Below are 22,390 nucleotides of genomic sequence, written 5' to 3'. Positions count from 1 at the left end.
GGGCCAGCATGGGTTATTATAATAAGATACCATATCTTAATATTAATATTTTTAAAAATTGAGACAAAAATATGAGAGACACATAAGTTTTCAAAAGCCTTGATTTTTAAGAGCTTGAGGATCCTGGACCTGCCTGTATAGGCTGACAGTTGAGCACAGAACTCTTGCATGACGGAAGAGAAAAGGCCCTTTGTTGCCATTCTTTTGTGATACTCCAGATTCTCAGGGCTGCTGCTGTTGGGCCCTAGAACCCAAGTGCTCTCCCTAAAGAGGAGTATGTCACCTATTATGGGACTTGCAACCCTGATGGCTGGCTCCAGAGTTAAGAGTTACGCATTATTCCACTTAGAACAAATTAAAAACACGGAGGTATAGTCCACATGGGTACAATTTACAAAGTGAAACTTTAGGTTAGTGGGGGGAGAGGATCTACTGGTCTATGAATTAGAAATCCCCAAATCAAGTGTATCAGTTAAGAGATTTCAGTCTTCAAAACCTGTCTATGCAGCAAATCATCAGAAAAGTCCAAGTGGCATGAACTTCCTTGTCCCCCAGCCCATGGCATAGTCCTAACCTGCTCAGCCAGAGAGGAGTACCTTTTGTTTGAGGATGTCGACAGGTGTCTGATGGGCCTTTAGCTTCTTGTTTTTAAGAAGCACTTTCCTTCTAAGTTGGTCAGGTGAGGGAAGCATTGGGTCATCTGAGAAATCGGTCTCGAACAAGAACTTAGCCACCAGCTTTTCTCCAAACACACTCTACAAAGCATAAAGGAAAGCGTACCATGAATGCCTTCTCCCTCTACTTAATAAATTCACTTCTATTTCTTAACTGGCATGGCCATCTCGGCCTAGTTGGATTGTTTGAGAAATCCCAGGAAAAGGAACTAAGGAGATTGTTTATTCTCCCGGCAGTTTACCCCTGGAAGGAAGGGATGTATTGAGGGCAAAGGGGAAGACCTAGGTCAGACTGTGGAGGGAACCAGCTGTGAAGACTTAGCAAAACATTCTGGAGTCTAATGTAGCAAAGGGAAGCAAGCAGAGATTTGATGAGCAGCCGCAGTTCTGTAAAACCTGGTTTACTTTTCAGTAAATTCAGAAGCATAGAGCATAGAAACCTGGGGACAGACAGAAAAGATGAAAGGCAACAGGGAGGGAGCATTTATTCCAACCATGGGTGAAGAACAGATAGTATTCTCACAAGGACTTATGAAAATAAGTCCCCAAAGCAGAATGTCTCTCTTAAGGAGGTCATGAGTGGAGGGTAGACACAGGATGATCACTTAAGATAAGAATAGAAAAATATGGCAATTTTTATTTCTAGTTATTTATAAACAAACAAGAACAAAAAAAACAAACAAAAAAGCCATTGTGGCTTAGGCTAAGGCAATATGAAAATTCAGTTTTGTTGGTATTCATACTGGAGTACATTTTCCTGTTAGTGGCTTTCCTTCCTTGAGAACTATATTTCTACATACGCTTCTGTCACTGGGAGAATGGGTGGAAATCTGCTCTTTGATCTGTCTGCATTACATTGTATAAGGTAGTTTACTATTAGTAGAGAAAATGTTCTAATGGGCTAACTTGCTAAATCCCTATATGTGTTTGGGTCACAACAATATGTGACTTTTCCTGAAATGACTTTGGTTTTTTCATATAAAACTGCCAGGTGACATCTGATATTCCTGCTAGTAGTATCAGGAGTACTGGAGAACTGGTCTATCCTTACCTCCCAAGGCTTCCTGGAAAGGGTCAGAAGACCAGAAAACAATCCCTATACATTTACAGACAAAAGGGCGGGGCGTCCTAAACAAATCCAAAGCATTCTGAGCATTGCCATTTTTCAGGTCTGTAGAAATCTAACAGTCCATGCTTCATGGCTAAAGTCTCGCTGGGTTGTGGTCTACACCTGCCCAATTTAGATACCAATAACAACTAAGAGATAGTAGTGTCTTAGATGAAGCTAACCTTGAAAATTTCTGCCATTTTCCGTTGCTGAGGCAATGAGCAATGGTTCTCAATGGATATGATGATTGGCAGGTCGGAGGTGATGAAGGCACTGCGATCGATGGCTTCCACCACTTCCTGTGGGACCCAAACAGCTCGTTAGAGTCAGGCGTCTGTCAGCGTCATCAGAAGGCTGGTCCTCAGCCACAGAGAGTGCTAACTGTTGCATCCATCCGGTTCTGGATAAAACTGGTTTTTATCCTTTCAAAGGTCCAGGCACCTCTCTAGATTCAAGGGAAATTAATTCCAGGACCTCTGCAGACACTGCAATCTATACGATGCTCAGATCTTACATAAAAATGACATAATGTTTACATATCATCTCCCCACATCTATCTTCCCGCGTGCTTCAAATAATCGCCAGGTACTTAGCATCCCCAGCGCAATGTGAACACATCATTTCGAAATAATGACAAGAAAAACATGTCTAATCAAATTTACTATAGACACAAATTTATCCCACTTTTGGACCTATAGCTGCAGAGTTGAGTCCATGGATGTAGAACCCATGGCTAAGAAGGGCCAAATGTATTTGTAAACTAAGCAAGAGACTAGGCTATATCATATAAAGACATCAAACCATTCATGTTGAGTCTTGTTCCCATACTACAAGGAACAGCGGTTATTATGTTAAACTGGAAAAAAAATCAGTACATATTAAGACAGAACACTGTAAGTAAAAGACATTGCTTTTGTTATAGTTTGTGATATAGTGAAGCCCAAGACATATTGAAACAGTTAAAATATTATTTTCGGAGCAAAAGGTAGACATGTTTTAATGTGTATCTGTAAACATAGCCATTTGCTAATATACAATGCAAGAGTTTTATGAATGATAGATAGAAAACGAATTGAAGAAAAGTGCACTGTAGCTGCTTTCTCATATAATCTCATATAATAATATCCCGTCCAAGCCTAGCCACAGCTCAGAGAAAAATGATGTTACAGAGCTTAAGACCCTCTGAGCGAGGAGTAACTGCATAGCTAAACTAATAAGCTATGCGGACTATAAAATAATCTAATAAGGCCAACCTTCCGGGAAATCTATCTTCCTAGGTGGAACTAGTACTCTTTACTTTATAATGGTGATTACTTAATTATCTCCTGACACATAATATTTTCCCTTGTCAGTAAAGACAGCAGGATTGATGACCTTTAATTTCTCGAGGAAGAGAACAGCCCCTGTTTTTATTTATCGTTAGACCACATAAAAGTAAATAGCAACAATATCATTATGCTATAATATGAAGTAATGGCTATTAAAATTTTAGTTGAGTAAGGATCTAGTAAGGGCTCAAGATTACATCCTAGAAAAATGAGCCATTCAAGCCACTGCACACTGCAAACACTCCAGAAGTCTTCCAGATCTTAAGGCTTGTAAGATAATGTCCTGTGGTTTGACGGGAAGTGTTACCTTGAAGGGGATCTTGGTTGTCAGCGTATGTCCATGATAAATAATGGGCATCCCATCATCTCCATCCCAGCAGTCCAGCTCTATGCTTCTGCATCCTTGCAAGAGGACCTGCGTGAACAACGAATGAGGCCATCTCAGATGAGCATCAGGAGATAAAGCCTCAAACTGAACCCAGCACACAGTTCACGTCAGTCAGCATTTGAGCTGTGGATATTAAATAAAATATAGATACTTGTCACTTTGACCAGAGGCCACAATTAACATGGGCTTAGAGATGGAGAGAACAAATCAAGGTAAGAAAACTGTTTACCAGAAATGAAGATTTTTGGAAGGTAAAGTGGGTTTAAGAACATTGCCACTTTTTTTTTTCCTTTTGAAAAGTGTCTTTCATTCTTTGACAGGGAACATCTGAAAATTAGAGGCCACTCTCTCTGTGCTCCCCCAGACACAATCCCCTAGTCTCATTCTTCCCTAGTTCGGCAACAGAATACCAATTGCAACTCCAACCTCCACCCACAGATCTTCTGTGGCTCCCACAAACCATCCCCTCCTAGCCTCTACCCCCAATGCTGACTGCATCCTATCTCCCATCTCCAACAGGTCACACTTGCCAGAAGTGGATGTCTGTAGACCTCTTCCAAAGAACAGATCATCCAGACAAAACTAAACAGAAAAATACTGGAGCTAACAGATGTTACAAACCAAAAAGATCTAACAGATATTTACAGAACACATCATCCAAACACAAAAGAATCTAACTTCTACCCTGAACCTCATGTAATCTTCTTTTTCTTTTTTTTTTTTTTTTTTGGTTCTTTTTTTCGGAGCTGGGGACCGAACCCAGGGCCTTGCGCTTCCTAGGTAAGCGCTCTACCACTGAGCTAAATCCCCAGCCCCTCATGTAATCTTCTTTAAAATTGCCCAAATACTCAGACACAAAGCAAGTCTCAATAGATACAAGAAACCTGAAATAACTCCTTGCATTCTATCACACCACCATGGATTAAAGCTGGATATCAAGAACAACAGAAACAACAGAAAATTTACAAATTAGCAGAAGCCAAACTACTCTTTGCTGAATGAAAAATGGGTCAAGACAGAAAGAAATGAAAGACTTCCTAGAATTCAAAGAAAATGAATGCACAGCATACCCAAATTCCTGGGGAACAAAAGAAGCAGTCCAAAGATGAAAGGTCGTAGCACTCAGTGCCTACGTAAAACAACTGGAGAGAGCACACTCAAATTAGCAACTTAACAGCACACCTGAAAGCTCTAGAACAAAAAGAAGCATACCCAAGAGGAGCAGATGACAGGAAATAATCAAACTGAGGGCTGAAATCAATGAAATACAAACAAAGAAAACAATACAAAGAATCAGCGAAATGAAGAGTTGGTTCTTTGGGAAATCAACAAGATAGACAAACCCTTATCCAAACTGTCTTAGTTAGGGTTTTACTGCTGTGAACAGACACCATGACCAATGAAAGTCTTATAAAGCTCAACGTTTAATTGACGCTGGCTTACAGATTCAGAGGTTCAGTTCAGTGTAACCATGGTGGGAACATGGCAGCATGGTGAAGGAGAAGCTGAGAGTTCTACCTCTTCATCTGAAGACTGCTAGTGGAAGACTGAATCAGACAGCTAGGAGTAGGGTCTTAAAGCCCATGTTCACACTGATGTACCTACTCCAAGGCCACACCTCCAAATAGTACCACTCCTTGGGCCAATCATATTCAAAACCTTGACACAAAACAACTAAAAGTCAGATGAAGACTATGCAAATTAACAAAATCAGAAATGAAAAGGGGGGACATAACAACAGACACTGAGGAAATCCAGAGAATCATAAGATTACACTTTAAAACCCTGTACTCTATTAAGTTAGAAATCTAAAAGAAATGGATAATTTCCCCAATTGGTATCCCTTAACAAAACTAAATCTAGATCAGATCATTTTAAATAGACCTATATCCCCTAGTGAAATAGAAACAGTCATTTAGAAAGTCTCCCAAACAACCAACCAAACCAAACTAAACAAGCAAACAAAAATAAATGAACCAAAAAACAAAACAAAACAAAACAAAAAACAAAAAACAAACAAACAAAAAAACCCCTAGGGACAGATGGCTTTAGAGCAGAATTCTTCCAGACTTTCAAAGAAGCTCTAACACCAAAACTCCTCAAATTATTCCACAAAATAAAAACAAGGGAATTGGTATTATGATGCCACAGTTACCCTGATACCCAAACCACATAAAGATTCAACAAATAAAGAGAACTGCAGACCAATTTCCCTTATGAACATGGATGCAAAAGTACTCAACAAAATACTTGCAAGCCAAATACAAGAACACATCTAAAAGATCATCCACCATGATCTAGTTCCTTTCTCAGAGATGCAAGGATGCAACATATGAAAATAAGTGATATTCATCATATAAACAAACTGAAAGAAAAAAAACCCCACATGATCATCTTCATTAGATGCAGAAAAAGCCTTTGACAAAATCCAACACCCCTTCGTGATAAAAGTCTGGAGAGATTAAGGATACATGGTGCATACCTAAACATAATAAAGGTAATTTACAGCAAACCTATAGTTAACATTAAATTAAATGGAGAGAACTCAAAGAAATTTCAGGAACAAAACAAGGCTGACCACTCTATATCTATTCAATACAATACTTGAAATGTTAGCTAGAGCAATAAGACAACTGAAGGAAATCAAGGGGATACAAATTAGAAAAAAGAAGTCAAAGTATCACTATTTGCAGATGATATGATAGTATAGGTAACCAATCCCCCAAATTCTATCATGAAATTCATACAGCTGATAAACACCTTCAGCAAAGTGGTTGAATAAAAAATTAACTAAAAAAAAAGGTCAGGGGTTCTTCTACATACAAATGATAAACGTACACCAAATGATATTGTGCAAACTTAGCTCACCTATAGTCTCTGACTGGTTAAATAAAAGTGGCTGATGGCCAATTACTGGGAAGAATAGAGATGGGTCACAGGTAGGGACCACAGGCAGAAAGGAGAGGAAGGGGAGAGGGAGGGGGTGGGAGGGAGAGAGGGAAGGAGAGGAGGAGGAGGAGAAGAGGAGGAGGAGGAAGAGGAAGAGGAAGAGGAAGAGGAAGAGGAGGAGGAGGAGGAGGAGGAGGAGGAGGACCAGGAAATGGCCTGATGGTACAAGTCCATTACAGACAGGACAACTATTGGCAAATAACTTTGGGAGCACTGCTGGGAAATAGCCAGGCTAGTGAAGAAAAATAGATTAAGGGTAATGTGATGGTTTGCATATACTTGGCCCAGGGAGTGGCACCATTAGAAGGTGTGGCCTTGTTGGAGGAAGTGTGTCACTGTGGGAGTGGGCTTGGAGAACCTCCTCCTAGCTGCCTGAGGATGCTGTCTGTTCCTGGCTTCCTTTGGGTGAAGATGTAGAACTCAGCTCCTTCTGCACCATGCCTCCCTGGATGCTGCCATGCCCCCACCTTGATGATAATGGACTGAACCTCTGAACCTGTAAGCCAGCCCCAGTTAAATGTTGTCCTTTATAAAACTTGCATTGATCATGGTGTCTGTTCATAGCAATAAAACCCTAACTAAGACAGATAATCACCCAGTAATTGTGCTAAAGATGACTAAATAAATCAACAAGACTTTGTCCCAATTATTAGGGGGTGGATGGCCACGTCATAATAAGAACTAATAGAGTTATTAAATATCCAACAACACTTCTCCATTGCTGGTGGGAGTGTGAACTTGTACAGACACCGTAGAAATCTATATGGATTTTTCAAATCAATCTACAGCAAGACCCAGCCATACCACTCTTAGACATATATCCAAAGAGTGATCTTATTCATAAGAGTTGGGAACTTTGGGTGCATACTCAAGAGATTTTGTGGGCAGACTTGGGGTGGGTGGGGAAAGGAATGGGGGAATAAGCTGTGTGTGGGTCAAGGTGGAGTTTGAAAAGAGAGTGTTGGGAGAGATGGCTGGAATTGGGGACACATTTGAGGAGTGGTGTGGAAACCCGGTGTGGTGAAAACTTCATGGAGTGGATGAAGGTGATCCTAATGAGGTCTCCTAGTGATGGTGGTATACAGAGTCTGGCCATCTCTTGAGGCCAGGCAAAGCTTCCATTTACAGGACTAGGCAGCACTTGATTGAGTTCTTGGTGAAGGGGGTCCTGTGGGACTCCCCAAACCACACAGGCTATTGCTAAGACAACAGGTTGCTCTCTGCGAACTGACAGTGGGATCCCATTGAGGAGGACAACATTCATACAATTCACTGAACATAGAGTAGTCGAGCTGGTGTCTAAGACATATGGTGTGAGAAGGCTACTGAAAGACAAACATGGGTCCCAACCCACTCACAAAACCTTTGACCTATAGTCTGCCTTGCCTGTAGAATATGCTAGGGTAATGGCACTCACAGAACTTGTAGGAGTAGTCAATCAGTGTCTGATTTGACCTAAGGTGCACTCCATGAGAATGAACCCACACCCAATATTGCTTGGATAGCCAAGAACTAGAGGCTAGATAGTCCAGAGACCTAGAGTAAAAACCGGACACTCCTGGTTTTAAAATAAAAATCAATAAATTTTTTTCCTAATGATATTCTGCTATACTCATAGATCAGTGCCTTATCCAGTTATCATCAGAGAGGCTTCCTCTGATGGGAAGAGATGCACAGAACCACAACCAGACATTACGTGCAGTGAGAGTCTAAATTGGAGCCTTCCATCAAATCCTTCCCGTCAGAGCGCAGGGAATCCCACGGAAGAGGAGGCAGAAAGACTGTAAGAAAGAGAATATGGAGGATACATAGCCCTCTGAATCAACCAATCAGGGCACATGTGAGCTTACAGAGACCGACACAGCAAGAACAGCGCCTACAGGCATCTGCACCAGGTCTTCTGTGTATATATTATAGCCATTAGCTTAATAATTTGATGGGACTCTGACTGTGAGAAAGAGTGGGTCTCTGACTCTTGTGCCTGTTCTTAGGACTCCGTCCCCCAGTTAAGTTGCTGTGCCCAACTTTGATATGAAGGTTTCTGCTTCATTTTACTATATTTTATTTTGTCATGCTTGGTGGCTATCTCTTAGAAGCCTGTTTTTTTTCTAATGAGAGACAGAGAGGGAGGAGATCTGGAGGGGAGTGGAGGGGAGGGAGGAACTTGGAGGGGTTGAGTGAGGGGAAACTGTAATCAGAATATATTGTATGTGAAAAAACTATTTTCAATAGAAGAAAAAAGGTAAAATGCAATTAGCATAATCTGTGTCTAAGGAAATGTTAGTAGAGGTGAGGGTGCTGAGCTAAAGCCTTGGCCCCTAATAAGGTGACTAAACATTTACATAAATCAATATCCAATATTGATATAACCTCTTCCATTAAGACCCAAATTCCACAACGAGAAAGCCTCTTTGCTATCAAAATGTAGCCTGTAAGAAGACTAGAAGCAAAGAGCTATCAAAGATTTGCCTGACTACGTAGGCCTGGGATTGCATCCGGAGCAGGGCCATAAGCTCCCCTCTTCCCTAGGCATAGCAGGTACCAGCAGTCACTCACACACTGCGCTAACCCCAAGCTTGGACATATTATCTCTCAGCCTCTTCAGCAGACTGCTGCAAAAACCTGCCTGTGGTGCTGTGAGACGGCATCTGTTGGCTACGCTGGATCTCAGGCTGGAAGCAGCTCTCTCGACACACTTTTGTGGACTGCGGCTTTGCAACATCCGTTATCTGGAGCAATCTCATCTTCCCTAAACTCATCTGCAGACTGTCTTTAAAATGATCACATAATGAAAAGGTGACCCAAGACAAGGAGCTGACTGTCTGCCATTGAGCTGATACAGTGTGACTTGAGAGTATATGTAATTATTTCCACATGACAGTAATCTATTATCGGGATGTCCCGGCCACTAGAGTTTCTGCAAGTAAACGTGGCAGAATGTGCAGGATTTTTAATGCAAGATTCTAGAAAGGCTCTTCCTATGACTTGGTATAGTTTGTGGCCTAAAGTCCCAAGACCATCGGTTATGGTTGGTAGCCACGGTGTCTATGGTATACTGCCTTGGCCTGAAGCTATGTAATCAGCTGCAAATGTGACGAGCTAGCCAACTGTGGTCAGCCACTGGTAATAGGGATTTCAATATGACGGGGTTATAGGTCTTTGCTAAAGTCTCTCAACCCAGCGTCTCTGTATTAGGGTAGAAAAGGAAAACTGGGCTGGAAATTCCAGGTAGGAAGGACAGGGCTTGTTTTTGTTTTCCATCTGCTCCAGAGAGAAACTATGGGGAGTAACTGAAAGGAGAGAAATGAAGCAAAGGAGATCTTCCCACGGTCTAATCACAACTGTGAGTCCATGTGGGGAACTCTGTGCCTTGGTCAAAAGCTGAGATAGTCTCTGCTCGGGGTAGAATATTAAGGAATTTAAAAATTCTTGAAGTCAAACAATGAATTGGAAATCAAAGCTCAGGAATGGTCCTTGATTGATTTCCTGTGAAGAATGAGCACATAGTGTGTGTGTGTGTGTGTGTGTGTGTGTGTGTGTTTGTGTGTGTGTAACTATGACTATGAGCTTGTGTATACATATAAAATATATAGAACAATTCAAATATATATTTCCTACAGAACAATGGATTTAAAATTTTAAAATTTTAAATTTTAAAATTTGCACTTAGTGATTGATTGGTGTGTGTGTGTGTGTGTGTGTGTGTGTGTGTGTGTGTGTGTGCGCGCGCGCGCTCATATGAATGCCATGGCATGTATGGAGGTCACACAACAACTTGGAGGAGTTCTCTCTTACACCATGTGGGTTCCAGGGATTGAACTCAGTCATCAGGTTTGGTAGCAAGTGCCTTAACTCACTGAACCATCTCCTTGGTTCCACAAACTTTTTTTTTTTTTACTTTGGAGCTCTTTGTGGAAATAAATGACCATTATGTGAAGCCCATAAAAGATGGGTCAGTAGTCCTGTAGCAGAACTGGGCCATGATAAAGTCCCTTCTAGCTGTGGCTTACTCATTTCAGCATAAGCAGCTGAAGACCCTTGGCAGAGTCCTAGTTTGAAAATCATTACTATGAGGACACATTTTCATTTCCTAATAAAAGTTCCTTAGAATCCAGAGATTAAAAAACATCATCTGAAATATCATCCTGAGTGAGGTAATCCAGTCACAGAAAAACACACATGGTATGCGCTCACTGATAAGTGGATATTAGCCCAAAAACTCGAATTACCCAAGATGCAATCCTCAGACCACAGGATGCTCAAGAAGAAGGATTACTTCTTAAAAGGGGGAACAAAAATATTCATAGGAGGGGATATGGAGGCAAAGTTTGGAGCAGAGACTGAAGGAATGGCCATTCAGAGCCTGCCCCACATGTGGCCCATGTATATACAGCCACCAAAACTAGATAAGATTGATGAAGCTAAGAAGTACATGCTGACAGGAACCGGATATAGATCTCTCCTGAGAGACACAGCCAGAGCATGTCAAATATAGAGGCGAATGCTAGCAGCAAACCATTGATCTGAGAACGTAGGCCCCCCATTGGAAGAAGGATTAGAGAAAGGATTGAAAGAGCTGAAGGGGCTTGTGGCCCCGTAAGAACAACAATGCCAATCAACCGGAGCTTCCAGGGACTAAGCCACTACCCAAAGACTATACATGGACTGGCCCAGGGCTCCAACTGCATATTTAGTAGTGGATGGGCTTGTTGGGCACCAATGGAAGGGAAAGCCCTTGGTCCCAACAAGGTTGGACCCCTAGTGTAAGGGAATGTGGGGGGTTTGGTAAGAGGGGGTGGATGGAGAGAGGAACAAGAAGAAGGGGAGAGGGAAGGGGAAGGCTTATGGATAGGAAACTGGGAAAGGGAATAACATTTGAAACGTAAATAAAGAAATATCCAATTAAAAACAAATTCTAGGTTTTTTTTCTTTTGCTTGTTTTTGGAAATAGTGTCTCTCTGTGAATCAGGGCCCTGGATGTGGTGGAGCTCTCTCTGTAGACCAGGCTGATTTTGAACTCAGGAAGATACGCCTACCTCTGCCTCCTGAGTGCTGGGATTAAAGGTGTGTGCCACCATGCCCATTCTGTGCTAACAAAAACTTTGGGGGAAAACTGTGTTATAGGTCTACCATGTGTACAGGATCAATCTGGAGAAAAAGGAATTTCACTGCTGGGGAAGAACGATTACAATGGAATTAGTTTTCTAGCTTGTACTCTCTCACAAGCACAAAACCACACACTTGCATTCCCTGGACCTAACCTGGCTCTTTCCTGATCTCTGGTAGGAGTTGAGTAAATGCAGCTTAACAGAGAGAGATGGGCAAATGACTGAGAGCTGGCTGGTGGGGTCAAAGGATGTACTTTTCCCAGTCTGGAGAGCCCACTGTTTCCCAGAACATTCCCAGGAATCTCAGCCTGGACGAAACAGCCTCCAGCCTGTGCGGCTTCGTTAGTTGGTTGCCATAGGGACGGATTGGTTGTCCAACAAATGGCAAAGCAAAACAAACCAAACAAACTTTGGGGGATTAGCTCTGCAAGAAAGTTTGCATTTCCACTAAGCTTTCCCACCACAATGTATTGATTTATTTAGCATTTAGTGAAGCGATTGGACGGCTTTCCCAGGGGAAAACTTAATTTTAGTAGGAGTAGATCCGACTAAGATCTAAGAGCTATGAGTCGCACACAAACACTTTCTTTTTTCTTTGCCTACAAGTATAGATGGGGGGGGGGGGGCGGGAAGGGAGCAAACAATCAAAAAGGCAGGAAAAAAGCAAAGAAAACAACCGCTGTGTGTGTAGCCTGTTTTCCCACACTTGATGGCTCTGCGTACTTCTTTCTCATCACGCTTTACTAGTTCTTCACAGGGGTCTTGGGGGCAGATGTTTTGTGAGTTGGGGGTTCTGAGGTAAGAGCGCTTCCCCAGAGCCACACCGCAGTGGAGCTCTCTGTACCTGGCTGTAGAGCTCCACAGAGGACTCCCCCTTGAGCTGATGGCCGGTGAGGTAGGTGTTGTGCGAAGATTCGATGTAATAGTAGGAGAGGGGTAGCTGCAGGTCTTTCTTGTTCTCCCGCGACTCGTCATTTTTTGAGGCGAAATTGTCTTTATCCATCAGAAACCTGGGTGAAACACATGTTCTTAAGAGTGCGTCAGAGAAACCTGGGACAGAAGAGGGAAAGGCGGTCTGAGGAGTTACCTTGCAAACCCTTCGAAGGACAATAGACCTTGATGACACATGCTGATGTTGGGCTCGAACTTCTGCAAGAGGTTTGGAAAGAGATGCTTTTTAGGCAAAGGAAACTAAGCAGGAGAAATAGCACCACATTTTTTAAAAGAAATGTTCTGTTTTCATTAGGAAACGTCTAAACCAAATATTTGAACTAATTTAGTTATATAGTGGCAAATTGTAGTTTTTAGTCCGAAAGAAAATATTTATTATACGTTGAGTTTGTTATACCAAGCATATTTATTTAAGAGGGGAAAAAAGGTAGCAAGAGAAAAGAGTAAGGCTGACTTGTATGAAAACACAGTGAGTGCATTTATTAGTTGAGGTGACAGTGAGGATAATAAAAGCAGCTCCCGTCCAGCAGTCCAGCAGTGGGAGGTGGGATGTGGTGATTTGCTTGGAGCAACCCCACCAAACACACTCTCAGTGACAGAGTGCTCAGTTTCAGCATCTCTAGGGGTTAAATCCAACGGGTACCCAGCTACTCCATCCTCGGATCAGAAGATTAAGCTAATTCTGCTGTAGGTTACCCTGCCACATCAAAGTTTCACTCTCTATAGCTGCCACCCGATGGCTGGGCTCCTGGGACAGTTTCTGCTTTCTACCCATTGTCTCCACCCTTCATCAGCACAGTTTGTTGACAAATGGGCTCACATGGGCCTCTTGAAGCACAGATCATGCACCCTCTTGCTTGAAATTTCTTAAAGCTTCCTGTCTCACAAGGACAGAAGTCAACCTTCATCTGTCCTGCGGTCTAAAAGTCCTAGAGGAGTTGGTCCTGGGACGCCTGCCTGAAATCGCATCTGCGGGTCCTGCCTGGCTCTGATTATCATGCTAGCTTTTTGATGCTCCTCATAAATCCCCAGCTAGCTCTTGCCCCAGGGTTTGAGCTAGCGGCTCATGTTTCTCTGAGGATTCTCCTCCTTCGGAACGTGGAATGATTTCCTCACTCAGGGCTTGGCCCGAGTGCTGCTCTCTAGCTCAGCCTTCCTGGCTCCCCCTTTCCTTACCTTGTTCACTCTTGAAATTGTGTATATTTGTTTGCTGTTTGCCTCACACACCAGAAAGTAAGCTGTGTAGAAGAATGAGACTTTCCCCAGTACTATAGTCCCAGCTCTTGGAACATGGATTACAGAGTAAGAGCTAACAAATGCATGGTGAGTAACAGATTGAAACTCTAGACTCTTGTATGTGTTAGAACAGTGAGAAGGAATTGGGACCAAATTCCTTGTAATTGTCATTGGGTCCTACACTGATCATAATGTAAGAATACCTACCGAGTTGGCATTAAAAAAAACAACTCTATTTCTGCCCCAGATATGTAGAAGTATAGACAGGGAAAAATGCTTAACATCAAACTATTAGACCAGCCAGAAGTATGTCATACATGTGATATCATACACATCATACATGTGATATCATACATCCCATACATATGATACCATACATGCCATACCTGTGTTACCATCTATGTCATACATGTGATACTATACATGCTGTGCATTTGATACCATTCATATCATACATGTGTTACCATCTATGCCATACATGTGATATACATGTGATACCATACATGCCATACCTGTGTTACCATCTATGCCATATGTGTGATATCATACATAAGATATCATACATGTCATACATGTGATACCATACATCCTGTACATATGATACCATACATGCCATACCTGTGTTACCATCTATGTCATACATGTGATATCATACATGTGATAACATATATACCATACATGAGATACTATACATGTCATACATTTGATACCATACATGCTGTGCATTTGATACAATTCATATCATACATGTGTTACCATCTATGGTAACATGTGATATACATGTGATACCATACATGCCATACCTGTGTTATTTACCACTATATCATACATGTGATATTATACATGTGATACCATACATGCCACACATGAGATACCTGGATGATGCTGAGGATTTCATCATATGTGCAGTGTTCTCCTTGGCAATTCACCAGGAAGTCGTTGAGCTGGAGTATGCCGACCCCAAATATGCCCAGGGACGTGCTTTCAATCCCAGTGCCATTAGTCACAATGCTTGCAGCAGCAATGGCGTCAGATATCTGCCTCTGGTTGTCAGAAAGCTGCTGCTTACTCTTCATGAACAGCCCCAAGTCGGAGACGTTTCTAGTCAGCAAATCTGAAACACAGCCACCCACAGTCCATGGATAATTTGGAAGCCTCTGTGACAGAGTTCATTGATATTATGAAGTCAATGCCCCGATGAAGCTCTAATCTGCCCAAATAAGGTGCCAAACTCAGTGTGAGTTTCTGGCTTCCCATAGTAAAGAGAAAACAAAAGAAATGAATGAATGAGTAAATGAATGAATGAATGAATGAATGAATGAATGAACGAATGAAAGAACCTAGGGGCTGGAAAGATGCTCACAGAGATCCACCTGCTTCTGCCTGGCATTAAGGTGTGTGAACCATCACATTTAGTCCCAATTCAAATTTAAAGGAGATACTTTAAAATTTACATGTGTGTGTGAGGGGTTGGTAGGCTATGTACACGTGAGCGCAGGTGCCCTTGGAGGCCAGGGGTGTCAGACTCTCTAGACCTAAGGTTATAGAGGATTGTGAACCACTCAATGTGGGTCCTGGATACTGAACGCAGTCCCCTGGAAGGGCAGTGAATAACTGCTGAGCGCTCTCTCTCTCTCTCTCTCCCTCTCCCTCTCTCTCTCTCTTTCTCTCTCTCTCTCTCTCTCTCTCTCTCTCTCTCTCTCTCTCTCTCTCTCTCTCAGAGTAACTGCTTCTAATCTTTCCCTTTAGTAGAGACAAAAGAAATGTGATCTTGAAGGTTTCTGTATCTTAAATCTGTAATTATAACCATCTGTATACAGATTTTGCATCAATACCATTTTAAAATTCATTTTGGCACATAATCAAAGAGTAACTGCCAGACCCTACGTCAAGAGCATGTTTAGTTCAGCAAGAAGCCACCACACTGCCAGTTTGTTTATTTTTAATTTAATTTTGTTATTTTAATTCTAACCAGAAGTGTTCTCCTTGCTCCCCATTGACAGGTCTGGTTGGTTCGATTTTAGCCATTTGGGAAGTCAATGTGCCAATATCTTACAGAATAAAACAGAGGCTTGCCATGCAATCTAGCATTCTCAGGTACTTAGCCAAAAGGTTACAAAACATATCTCCATACAAAAGTATGCATGCAGATCTTGGTAGCAGCATGTCTATGCAATGGAACATATTCAATTTAAAAGTAAATTGGCCATTAAGTTGCAGAAAGTGGGGGGGGGGCACTGTAAACGCACATTGGCTGGAAAGAAAGTCATCCTGAAAAGCTACATACTACAGGATTTCAATGATATCACGTTTCCTAGAAAAAACACAGTTATGGCTTTTCTATTAACAAGCTTGGTGGCAGCCTAGGGATTACAGGGAAGGAGGGGAAAACTCAAAGGTGAGACAGAGGGGATTTCAAGGAAGCAAAGCGACTATGCCTAGTGCAGTGGTGTGTACATGTCACTGTCTGTAAAAGCCATGGAATGCACAGCCCTAAGGAAAACCATGAACTCCAGTTACCAATACGCTTTGATAGTGACTGAATTGTACTTTTCTAACATAGCCAAAGTTTGCACAGGCAGACACCTACACAGGAGTGCAGGGGGCTGGTGTATGGGAACTCTGATTTCTGCTCATTTTCCAAAAACCTACAATGAATCTAGAAGATAAAATGTAATGATCTAAAAGATGCAATTACCTGGTTAGTTTATAGGTATACATGTTTTGATGGCTATACAATAACATTTGAAATGTAAATAGATAAGATAATTAATAAAAACAATAAAAATAAAGAGTCAATATTTATATAAGGACAACAGAAGGTTATAAATAATTATGAAGGAAGTATATGTGTGCATGTGTGTGTATATGTGTGCATGTGTGTATATGTGTGCATGTGCATACATGTGTGTACGTGTGTGCATGCGCATGTGTGCGTGCATATATGTGGGTGTTTGTGTGTGTGTGTGTGTGTGTGTGTGTGTGTGTACTCTTTTGTGCTTACAGTTCTATCAAGAATTTAGGAAAAAAATAATAGGCTTAAAGTTCATAGATGACTAAAACGGTATCAGTGGAATAGAAGGAGACATTCTGGTTTACAAAGAAGGAAGAACATTCTAGGTGTTCAGCTAGGAGCACTCTGCTGAGGTCACCAAGGACTCCCCTTGACAAAGCACAGACAATCCCTGCCTGGGCCTGAACAAGTACTTACCCACAGGTAAGAGAGATACTGGTTTCTCAATTAAGACACAGTCCATACCTTAAGGACCCTTGGAAATGGTTGGGAAAGGGTGCTAGGTGGTCAGGGTGACTGGAACATTCTTAGTTAAACAGCCCAATTTTAACTAAGTGCCAAAAGCCCATTTAGTGATGGATTTTCCACAGGACCTGCCTACTCTTCACCACCAGATGACTGTGGAAACAATTCTCAGTTTCACCAAGCTCTAGGTATCTGGCACACCATGAGTGACAAACTGAAATGTATGTGACTGGATCTCCTACCTTGGTGTTTGGAGAGAAAATTCTCAAAGGGAAACTGTAAATTGTTAAACCAACCTAGGTCAGGCTGAAGGTCATTGGTATTTTCTTCGATTGTCAGGTTGGTGTACAGTGGGGCTGACTCAGAAGCAGACCGATTGCAGGGTACAGAGTAGATGTCAAAGATGTCCTTCAAGTCCTTGCGGCTCCTTATGCTGAGAATGGAAAACACTTCCCCATTTAGCACTGCCATCCAACTGTGGGTTTGAGAAAGAGTTAAGAAGAACGACCGTGTCCTACCTGAATGATTTGAACAGCTCGACAAATTCAATGAAACTCATGTTACTGTCTGAGACCATGAAGCTCTGGAAGCCTTTCATTCCTCCTTTGATCCGCCCGTGCCAGCTGCTGCTACTCCAGGCACTGCAGAGAAACATGGCTGTTACCAGCAAGTACACACCCCGAGTCACTGCCTCAACAGAGAGGCTCTGATGACAATATGTGCAAAGGAGGGGGGGATGAGGCTATATCCAAGACTCATGTCAGAGGGAATAAATATGTACTGGTAACTGTTTCTAGCGTACTCGACTGGGACAGAATGCTGGGGTTAATATCCCTTCATTAATGGAACAGTTCTTTTAAAAGCACAGATTGATAAGTCAGGGGGAATCCCCTAAATTCACTGTGTCCAAAGAAAAGTCATGTTAAATATATATATATATATATATATATATATACACACACACACACACACACACACGTGTGTGTGTGTGTGTGTGTGTGTGTGTGTGTGTACATACATAAAATCTCCAAATTCCTCATTCATAACTTGTGGGAAACAATTCATGTTCTTTTCTGAATTCTAAATTATGGAGACACATCTAGGAGGCAAGTTGGAAATGCGTAGATGTTTTTCTTTTTCCGTTTTTAACCAGCCCTTCAATGAAAACAGGGAAGAGCTTTTATTATTAATGGAAAATGTGAGTCAGAAAAATCTTAAGAACGGAAGGAAGCCAGCCCCTCACTGGAGCCCGTCTGCACCTGCCAAGGCTTCATCCATTCACCATAAAAATATCATCGCTCTCAGGCAAGTATTCAGGCTGGCTGTTTCACCACTCTTTATTTTCTGTGTGGATTACTCCAAGAGTAGCAGAGGAAATGTTTTGTCTGTGGCTTTCGGTTAAATCAATTAACAGGGTATTTCTTTCTTTTCTTTTTTCTGTGTTGAGGAAGGCTTAGATTTTCCCCTCTGAGGGGGATATTTCAAGTGTTAATATATAAGAAAGTACAAAGAACACCGAGTAGCTGGTCTACTTTTCATTCTGCTACCGGTGCTCATACAAGGAGAGTAGTTTAGTCTTAAGATTTGACAGTCACCTCTCTGGATGGGAGGGCATCACAACAGATGGATTAACAGTTGTGTGTGGTAGGGGCAGCCTAGGGTACAAGTTCAGGACGACATAAATTGCATTTAAACCAGTGAATTGCCTGTCTTCCTCTTTTTTAACTCCACCCTTGGATCCTGTCTATAGGACTGTCTCTCTGACTCTAGGAACTTCTGCATCTAGCTAGTCTCTCCCTCTTTAGACTTAGGATTCAGCCTCACTTTTCCTTTCACATAATTCAGGCTGCTGGTACGTCTGTCTTCCTTGTGCCCTAAAACTTGTCTTGTCAGGAGGGACCGGCCCCTCCCCCTGGGGCTGAGCATTTGACTTTAGATCCTGCACGTTAGTTTGTTGTCCAATAGACGTCCCTCCTTCATTCTGTTCTGCCTTTTCCTGCTCACAAGTGACTGGAATAAAAGGAAAGCACACTGAACCCAGGTGATTTGTCTGTTTTGTATATCCAGGATTCGGCATAGACAGACTTACAAAGGTTTCCAGCCATTTTCGGATTTTAGTTTTATTATAAATCTGAATTTACAGAAAAGTTGCGAGAGAGACTTTGGCCTGTTTTTAACCAACTGTGGATTTAAATGCACAAAGGCTAGAAGTACAGCTGTGTCATTTGGTGGGAGAGGATTCTCCCCTTTAAGTGATAATTTATTACAGAGTCATCATTGCTAGCCAGTGAGAAGCAAACAAGATCGGATTTGTGGAGCAGATCCGTAGCTGTGCCCGTGTGTGTGGTGTGTGGAGAAATGAACGCTGCCAAAGCCTATGTCAGTGTGCTGAGACAGCATCTGCCTTAGGTGCGTTCTGCCTGGATCTTCCACATTTCTTCAGCTGTTGTGTGCAGGGCGGCAATCCAGCTCCCTTTGGTGGCTTTTCACTTTGGAATTACTTCTGCTCTGAAAATGGTGAGTTCTTGTTGTTGTTGTTTTTGAGACAGGGTCTCACTATACAGTGTAGACAAGTCTGGAACTAGCTCTGTAGGCCAGGCCAGCTTCCAATTCAGTGATCCTCCCGCCTCTGTCTCTCAGCTGCTGAAATTAAAGGCATGTGCTGCCACCACCAGCAAAGACAGACAGAGGTTGTTTCCTTCCTTCCTTCCTTCCTTCCTTCCTTCCTTCCTTCCTCTTTCCCCTCTCTCTCTTTCTCTCTCTCTTCTCTCTCTCTCTCTCTCTCTCTCTCTCTCTCTCTCTCTCTCTCTCTCTCTCTCCCCCCCCCAGGGTCCTTACACCATCCTTTGCAACAATCCCAGCTTGGGGGTGAGAGAAACACCATTTGTTGCAATACTTACATTTACGTCTCCAGGCAAGCACAGCGGCCATCACGTCTCAGAAAGTCTGACACGGATCTCAACTCTCAGTAAGGTCAGGAGACTCACACTCAAGTTGGTTTCCCCTTACTGTGGTGCTACCTGAAGGAACTTGCTGCAGGGACACATGTCCTCTATCTGCTGCAGGGACACTATCTGCTGCAAGGACACATGTCCTCTGTCTGCCGCATTCAGCTCAGGAGCCATTAGCCACCGGTGGCCACAGTGCAATGACGCTGTGACTGAGGAACTGACTTTCCAGTTTAACTTAATTTTGAATTAACTGATGCTTGATATTAAATGCCTACAGGTAGTTAGTGGCAAGTCAGCTAGATGTGCAGAGTTAGAGAATCATGGCTTAGCTTTTGATTACTGTCTCTGACCGTGAAAGAGTAACTCTCTCAAACAACTGGAAGGGATTACAGTGATATAAGAGACTATGATTACAGACTCAGGAAAATCAGGATAATTTTCAATTAGGGTTTCTTTGGTTTTCACTTTAACTGTGAGTTAGAGTCAGAGTCGGACTTCCCACAGGGAGCGAGGCACACGCCCTTCCACACGGCTGGAGTGATGTAGAGAGCCCCTCTCTTTCATCATGTTAAGGCCCCACCTGGATGGACTCTTGTTTGAAGAATACAGCACAGGGGAAGGGACTGGCCTGATAGGAGATGACATCCCGGTAGCCAAGTTGGGGGACCCAGCCGTGGTCAATGAGTAGGCTCTTCTGGAATGGAGGGGGTTGGGAGGGTTAGTGATGACATTGGCCTCTGTGGGGATCAAAGGGGGGAAGAAAAGAATCGATGACTTAGCTCCCACTTTCCCTTAAATATCATCAAAACAATCCACACAACTGATTTTCATGTAGGGAACATACAAATACTTTGATGAATGGGCCAATCTGGTGGGTGTCAGCAGGCTACAAGGTAGCATCATCTGGGAGCTTAAAAAAGTACACAGATGCCCAAGGTCCCAGCAAAGAATATGTAAATGACTTGGTCATGGATGTGGTCATGTCATCCAGGCACAATTTTAAAAGCACCAACATCCAGCCAGTTGTATCCTGTATAGCTAATATTATCTACCAAGAACGGCAAGCCAATGGCGATTTTTCTTTCAAGTACAGTGCACTTGTAGGATTACCTCTTGGGTTTCATATCTCAGCGAGATAAAGAAATTATCCTAGGAATTCCCACCAGAGCCTGGAGAGAAGGCTCAGAAGCCAAGAGCACTTGCTGGTCTTTCAGGAGACTCTAGTTTCCTTCTTGGTACCCACCTCAGACACCTCACAACTGCCTGGCACTCCAGCTCCAGGGGCTCTGACGCCCTCTTCTGGCCTTTAAAGGCACCTGCACATGTGTGTGCGCATATGAATGTTTTTAAAAGAGCATTAAAAAATTCCTATAATATCAAATTAAAATCCTAGTACAAAGCCGAATCTGTACTTTCCCCCTGAAAGTAAAACAGAAAAGTTCAGATGTGAACACACTGCATTACCTGAGTCTTCCTGTTCATTAGCCTCTTGAGGATCAGAGCCGCTCCGGCTGCGACACTCTCTGTACATTTTGGCCTTGCGGGTGGCCATCTCATCGTCCGTCACCTCTCCACTCTCCCCCTAGGAACAGAGATTTCTCCATGGCTCCTGGACTGTATTGTTCTCCCTGAACGCTTAAGCTCAGATAGGGTTCTGCTTTCCAACCTGTGTCCTTCAATCTTGTCTTGCCTGGCGAGACCAGTAAAGACCTACGGTAAGGCTGCCCAAGTGACCTCAGGCCATTTTACCCAGTGTGTTCTTCACTGGGAAGCAGGGTCACCTCAGAAAAGGGGACTGGAAAAGGGATGCACACCCCTGAGGTCTGTGGGGACATACACGATAGGAAGTAATAAAGTTCTATGACCCATCAAGAACCTCCCATGGGCGAAGAGTGGGACTGTTTTGGATAGCTATGAGACAGATGTCATAATGAAAACATATGCTATATAATCCATAATATATCTTGTTTCATACACAGAATTCATCATTCAAATTACCTTCATAAATGTGACCTCTCTCTATTTTATTTTCGGTTGTCTTTATTTTGAGGCATGTCTTCCTCTAGCTCAGGCTGACTTTGAACTTACTACAATGCTCCTGCCTAAGCCTCTGACACACTGGGATTGCAGGAGCGAATCATCGTGCCTGCTATGACCCTTTTTCTTCTTCCAGTCCTCTTTGCCTGCCATGGAACTTGTGCTCTAGACTCTCACATGGACCCTTAGGGACTAGCAGAACCCTTTAGTCTCTCTCCTTTCTCCTCTGTGGCAGGCGCTTTCCTTTGTGTCCTGTTTGGAAAACCCCTATACGCACTTCAAGCCCCACCATGAGTCTGCTGCTCTGAGGCCCTTACTGCCCGCCTCTCAGCCCCGTATTTTCTCTACTGATGCAGCACTCTGCAGGTGACTTAACAATGGCTCATATTTACCATGTACTG

The 22,390-nt window shown here is 42.7% G+C and overlaps 1 protein-coding gene across 2 annotated transcripts in view; it reads right to left on the bottom strand.

Annotated features, from left to right (window-relative positions):
* Positions 1-22,390, bottom strand: part of Plce1 (phospholipase C, epsilon 1) — a 307,957-nt gene that overhangs the window by 48,962 nt on the left and 236,605 nt on the right. For both annotated transcript variants that reach the window (NM_053758.3, XM_087571504.1), the window contains 10 exons: positions 21,417-21,534; positions 20,581-20,689; positions 17,520-17,642; positions 17,298-17,434; positions 14,618-14,856; positions 12,643-12,704; positions 12,400-12,565; positions 3,418-3,525; positions 1,965-2,081; positions 597-755 (listed from right to left, as the gene is read on the bottom strand). In NM_053758.3, coding sequence (NP_446210.2) covers positions 597-755; positions 1,965-2,081; positions 3,418-3,525; positions 12,400-12,565; positions 12,643-12,704; positions 14,618-14,856; positions 17,298-17,434; positions 17,520-17,642; positions 20,581-20,689; positions 21,417-21,534 — 1,338 coding nt within the window. The remainder of the gene's footprint in view (positions 1-596; positions 756-1,964; positions 2,082-3,417; positions 3,526-12,399; positions 12,566-12,642; positions 12,705-14,617; positions 14,857-17,297; positions 17,435-17,519; positions 17,643-20,580; positions 20,690-21,416; positions 21,535-22,390) is intronic.

Source organism: Rattus norvegicus, chromosome 1 (genome assembly GCF_021556685.1).
Source record: "Rattus norvegicus strain SHRSP/BbbUtx chromosome 1, alternate assembly SHRSP_T2T, whole genome shotgun sequence".
In the NCBI taxonomy this organism is placed as follows: Eukaryota; Metazoa; Chordata; class Mammalia; order Rodentia; family Muridae; genus Rattus; species Rattus norvegicus.
The sequence above is the reverse complement of the archived record's forward strand: the minus strand, read 5'-3'. Positions and strand labels throughout refer to the sequence as shown.